General features: G+C 46.7%; 1 protein-coding gene and 1 non-coding gene across 2 annotated transcripts; both read right to left on the bottom strand.

Moving 5' to 3' along the window:
- Window positions 1-266: 266 nt before the first annotated feature.
- On the bottom strand, window positions 267-419 carry LOC125555207. Its single transcript, XR_007304640.1, has one exon. It is a non-coding gene; the product is annotated as a U4 spliceosomal RNA (small nuclear RNA).
- A 595-nt stretch (window positions 420-1,014) lies between these two features.
- On the bottom strand, window positions 1,015-6,076 carry LOC125550396 (coatomer subunit alpha-3). Its single transcript, XM_048713389.1, has 3 exons — window positions 5,813-6,076; window positions 4,713-5,207; window positions 1,015-4,192 (listed from the first exon to the last, which is right to left on the bottom strand). Exons 1-3 carry the CDS (start codon window positions 6,018-6,020, stop codon window positions 1,242-1,244), a joined length of 3,654 nt encoding a protein of 1,217 aa, XP_048569346.1. The 5' UTR covers window positions 6,021-6,076; the 3' UTR covers window positions 1,015-1,241.

Raw genomic sequence — 6,076 nt, 5'->3', positions numbered from 1 at the left:
GCTCACAGCCGTGTCCGCCACTATTGCAACAAGAGCCTTGTTGCAAAAAAAAAACATCTTCGCTCTGGCTGCTGTGCAGGCCGATTCCGGCAAGTACCCACGACAATCGATGGCAGGCAACACACTCCCGAGGTCGTCTTGCTACGTTGTTTCCTGCCCTCCAGCAAGCTTCACTGCTGTGATGCCTGTTCGTACACGTGGTTTGTTAGTTTCGGTCTCATAATCTGCCCACAAAAAATATAAATGTTTATGTTTGTGATTTGTAGGGCTTTACCCTCACCCAAAGGAGAGAGAGCCCTTCCAGAAATTCTCAGTGGCTCCGAGGAGCCAAAGAGGGGGTTTGGAAATAGTTTTCAACCAGCAATTGACGCGCCTCGGTATAGCCTCACTAGCTGCGTCATTGCCCCAAGCGCAAAGATGGGATTACCTGTAGCCTCACCATGCCATCTTATACCCATCTCCACCTCCCCATCCTCGCTAGCCCAGCGATGTGGGACAAAAGGAACGCGCAAAAACCAGCTGTGCACGCTTCGCTCTTCTCATGGGCCGCTAGTATACAAGGCCATTTCTCCATCTTACGCTAATCGGCCTGCGGTAAACAAGAGCTAAACGAATGAAGTTATCAAAGGAAAAAAATGAGTTAACAGGCTTGACACTAGCATTTTTTTTCTCAAGAAAAGGTTAACACCATAATTTTCGTTGATAGCAAAACATATCTAAACCATAACTTTTCTTCATCGATGAAAAATATATCTTATACTCCCTACGTTCCATATTAATTGTCGCAGAAATGGATATATCTTAGACATATTTCAATGTCAAATACATCTGTTTGAACGACAACCAATATTCAATGACAGATACCTTCGTTTGAGCTGAGCGATAACAAGTATGAGACGGATGGAGTACTAATTAACTCGTTGATATCATGTATAGGCAAAGTTTTCTATCTCACATGTAACCTGACATCAACAAATAATCTAACTGTGAGCGAAACTATGATACATCAACGGATAGGGCAAAGTTTGCATGAGTTGATCATGGTAAGTCTCAAGCAGTATAACAGCATCCTCAAGGCAAACAAAACCGGGGGTATGGAGAAGTATGAGAAAAACTCGACAAAACCATGTACTATTATGCTTATTCCTTACACATTCAGTAAACCTCCTGGTAAAATATAAGACAAGACTTTACGAGACTAGAAAGAATATAGGGGAGCTCTAACGACTAGCCTCTTCCGCTCATCTCGTCTGTGTAGGGGAGCACAGGAGGCCCGAGGCGTCCGCGCCAACCACAGAAAGCTCGCATATGGTACAAAGCTGCCCTTCAATGGAAGGAACAAACCGGGATCCGCAGTATGGGCACGAGACATCCTTTTGGCCGCGGTAGATGGGAACATACGTCGAGCCACAGACGACGAACGGATTTCTGTAGTCATAGTTGAGCTCATGGCTGTCCTGCTTGCCGTTGCACTGCTGCTGCACCTGCCGAGCCTTCTTCGCTTGGACCTCGTTGGGGCTGTTCTCGAGGAGCAGCCTTGCAAAGTGCTCTGCGGTCGCGAAGTTCTTCTGCTTGTAGCATAGAGCCATGGCGTTTGAGAGCACAAGCCTCATGTGAACCCTCTGGAGCTTGCAGTTGGTGAAGTAGGCCGCCAGTTCCTGTTGCCGGTTGACGTTGTCCTTCAATTCCTTCCTCTTGAGTTCCATTCTTAGACCAAGAACATATTCCCTCACTATCTCGATCAACTCCTTCACTTCATCAACTTCTCTCCGTGAGTCTACCACGATCAGGGGAATGGTATGCAAGATGCTGAGGAACTGTCTCAGCGCTTCTGGGAACTTCCCCTCGGTTGTGGCTTTGTAGGCTGCCTTGAGCCTGTCTTCCATTTGTGAGAAGGTGAAGACTAGTGAAGGAGGGCCCCTCACGTTAGGACTTGAGGACTCACTCCAACCTTTCTCAACAGCAATTGATATAACGGGAGCAGTTGCAAGTGCACGAAGATATGAATGACTGCCCATATGCAGATCGAGAAACATGGGTTTCAGGGGAGCAAAGTTCTTGACGCCCAACTGGCGGCTGAGCAACCTCATTGCAGTGTCAAAGTTGCCTGCTGCTGCATGCTCCCCAGCAAGAGAAGATTTCTGAGTCCAAATTTGGCTGACAGGCATTCCTGGTGTAGGAGCAACAAACACAGTGGAGCGAGCATTTCCAGCAGCTTTTGGGGTCTCTGCTTCAGGCAATTCCAGATCTTCAAGATCCCAACCACCTTCCTCACCATCCTCCTCGTTCGCTTCACCTTCCTCGGGATCAAAACCATCACCCCCATTTGCCACTGCATCACTTGCATCCACAATATCCAAGTCCTCATCACCCCAGTCAGCACCAGCAGCTTCATCATCTTCCTCAACTTCTGCTCTCCCAGTAGCATCCAGTCCACCCTCAAATATGCCACGCATCACCCGGAGCAATGGCCAATCAACGCTGGATATGAGAGGTGCGGGCGGAATCAAAAGTGAGCGAGTTTTTCCTTCAGGTAGAGAAGGAACATTCTCACCCAACTCAGCAGCAAGCCTTTCAGCAATTTCAGTGAGCCCATGAGTGGCGGCAGTGACATAGGCAAGAGGAAGCTGTCCGGCATTCTCCAGGATCTCAGCTCGCTTCCTAGCATCCCCAAGATACAATGCATTGTGGAACTGACCCATCAAATTGTTATTCTGTCCGGCAATTTTGCACATGAAGCCCACCTTGTCCATGTAACCAGTAATAAGATACAGAAAAGTCAGCCTCTCAAAATTCTTCGTCCGCTGGTATGCATATTCCACAATACCAACATTCCCCTGCCTCAGGGCCTCAATTCCCAACCTGTACCAGTGATCCTTGTCATCAATCTCTTTTGCAGAAGCCACTGCGATTTGGATGTTACCACTTTCAAGAGCTAGATTAAATCTTGTCTTCTCATCTTTCACAAAGTGGAGAGCAACTTCTGGAAACCCTTTCTGTTGTAAATATGAAATCACTGCCTGCCCACACAGCTGTGAGCTCTTAATCATACTCATAACATGGTCATAACGTTTCCGGAGAAGGGCGAGCTTGAAAATGTATTCAGAAGCATCGACTGATATCAGCTTGTTCTTTCCATCACGATCAAGACAGAAAATGTTGTTCCCAATAACCCTTGTTATGTAAACAGGGACATCAAGGGTCTTTATGATCCCACTATCTCCATTGGGAAGACAGTATTTGATATGGTTCAAAGTAGAGTAAATAAAAACACTGTTCTCATCCCAGGCACCACTTTTCACACGAATGGTTTCATGCAGTGTAGAGCGATGAACAAGCTTCTTGCTAGCTATAACCACTGCATGCTTGCTCAGCAGTGCAACATACTCCATGTCACTGGACCAAACTACATATTTAACACCAGCTGACTGGAGTTCACCAAGAACTAGCCTTTGTTGTAGATCAAAGATGGTCACACGATCTTCAGCTTTGCACAACAAATTACCAGTCCCAGCATAATAAATTGCATCAGTCGCAATAGGAAGAGGACTCTTCTTCACAATTTCATTCTTAAGATTCTTCACCAAAACTTGATTGCTACTCTTCTCAAGGACAGCAAACCTATTCCGTGCCACAAAAACAGCCGAGCCACCAGCTCCCTTCTTTGCCTCTTGCAAATAATCAGCCCTGCCAGCAGAATCTTTAGGAACAATGTACAGATCATATGAGCCCCCGTCCACATCAGAGCAGATCAACACAGCATTTTCAGTTGGACTATAAGATAGTGTCCTGGGTGCCTGGTTCAAGCTGACGGATCCTGGTCTTCTTATTGGAGCCACCTGAACTTCCTTCTGGGTGGAGTACTCAAAGAACCGGAGGAATCTGTCCTTCACATAGAACACAGTATCAGCACTCACGCTGAAAGCTGGGCGTTCCCTCTCTAATTTAAACACAATCATGCCACTGTCATGACCAGCAGCAAGAAGATTCATTTCAGGGTGGGCGGCAAGAATCCAGAAACGGTCATGTTCCCGCCTAAATGTCTGAATACCAGTTCGCTTTGTGGCATCCCAAATGCGAATGCTTTTGTCCTCTGAGTTGGACACAATGATGTCTTGCTTCGCATGGAACATCACACACGACACATTATTCATGTGCCCCCTCAAAGTATCAACTTCCCAAGCCTTGGTATCTGTCAAAAAATATCAAATTTTATTTTATTGTTTGTTCAATCCAACCAATACTCAGCACAAAAATAATCAGTGCTAGACTAGACCTTCAATTGACATTTCTCATGTTGAACAAACAAGGGTAATTTGATAATTTGTTTATAATTTGTTCAGTCCTACCAATATGCAGAGTGTTTTACTGGATATTAAATGGTTGTATACATGTGATCACTCAGAATTAACAAAAAGGTAATTTGACAATTACGAAACATGTTTCTTGCGTTCAGCTAGTTTTGATGACCACTGACAATTTAGTTGATATTACTTGTGATAGACTGAGGAGTAAACAGTAAAAGGTTCTGTACAAGTAATATTAAACAGAATCAAAAGGATTCAAAATAAAATGACTAATTCAGAAGCATTGTTTCAAACTGTCATACAAAATAATGAAATGATGCGTACATAAATATGTAATTATTGTTTTCATACAACGAAATAAAATAAACCAGACATAAATAGTTAAAGAAGTGATTGCACTGTTACCATTCATTCTCCACAGCTTCACTTGCCGGTCATCTGCCCCAGAAACAATGAGTGGCAATGTGGGGTGAAATGATGCCCAGTTGACACCACGGTCATGGCCTTCCAAGACATATTTCACAACCGCATCGACACCCCCAAACAGATCAGTGTTCATCTGAGTGAGACGCAGGATGTCATCCGCAGGTGACACCGTCTTCTTCCTCAGGGCACCAATATCCCAAACACGGACAGTCTGATCTAGCGATGCTGACACAACCAGGTCCTCCTTGGGGTGGAAGGACGCGCACATGACATAGTGATTATGCCCAGTGAGCACAGCCACACAAGTACGTGACTGCCAGTTCCAGATCCGGATTGTCTGGTCATCACTGGCACTTACTATCCATGGGTACTCATGGTGGAATTGCACAGTACGAATGTAGTCGAGATGCCCAGTAAGCGTAAACAAGCAGCGGTGTGTCTTGTAATTCCACACCTTGATCTTGTAATCGTCACCTGCATTGCATCACAACCCAAAATCTTAGTCCAAGCTTTGTGAATGTTAATGAGCATGCATTGGATTATTTTACCACCTATTCTACATTCACTCAGCGTTCAAGCATTGACTCACTGTTAAGCTAGTAACTAAAACATGAAGCAGACTAACCAGAGTGCACCCCAGTGTCATCAGCGACACAATCCCCTCAACGTTTTGTGAATGCTAATGAGCATGCATTGGATTATTTTACCACCTACTCTACATTCACTTTCAACTGGCTAAAAAACTACGGTGATAACAGTCACTAATAAAAACCAAATGGCACTCCAAGTAAACAATTCTAGAAACAGCAAAGATCATAAAAGGAAGCACTAGATCCGACCAACCCATCCTACCAACTTATGACACCTTAACAGCCACCGGCACACATCAAGCGCGATCTAACAGCAGCGTCGACGGATCACAGAGACATCTAACGGCCTCGACACTCGCGCGCAGAGCCTCCAATCCAAGGCAAGGCTCGGGGCCGTGGCGCGCAGCTCTGTGTCAATCCGCAAATGGCAAATCACGCCCGAACCGATCGAGCCGAGCGGGATCTAGCAGGGCGGGGCGGGGCAGTTACCTCCGGAGACGAAGAGGGGCTGGGTGGCGTGGAAGTGGACGCCGCGGACGGGGCCGTCGTGCTCGTCGAAGCGGTCGAGGAGGGTGCCCATGCGGTAGTCCCACATCTGGATCACGCCGCTGTGGAGGCTGGCGAGGATCCATGGCCGCCGCGGGTGGAAGCTCAGGCCCTTGACCCGGTTGCTCTTGGTCTCGAACTTGGTCAGCATCTTCCGTTCCCCCGCCGCCGGCGGCGGCCCCTGGCCCTGGCCGCGGGGTGGGGTGT

Source organism: Triticum urartu, chromosome 4 (assembly GCF_003073215.2).
Source record: "Triticum urartu cultivar G1812 chromosome 4, Tu2.1, whole genome shotgun sequence".
Classification (NCBI taxonomy): Eukaryota; Viridiplantae; Streptophyta; class Magnoliopsida; order Poales; family Poaceae; genus Triticum; species Triticum urartu.
This window is presented reverse-complemented; position numbering and strand designations above follow the sequence as displayed.

Bases quoted from the DNA above. Each gene is read 5' to 3' on its own strand.
- LOC125550396 (XM_048713389.1), bottom strand. From the start codon at position 6,020: ATGCTGACCAAGTTCGAGACCAAGAGCAACCGGGTCAAGGGCCTGAGC. The intron at 5,208-5,812 runs GTAACTGCCCCG...GATGCAATGCAG, and splicing joins GCCCCTCTTCGTCTCCGGAG to GTGACGATTACAAGATCAAG. The intron at 4,193-4,712 runs GTAACAGTGCAA...ATTTTTTGACAG, and splicing joins GAAGCTGTGGAGAATGAATG to ATACCAAGGCTTGGGAAGTT.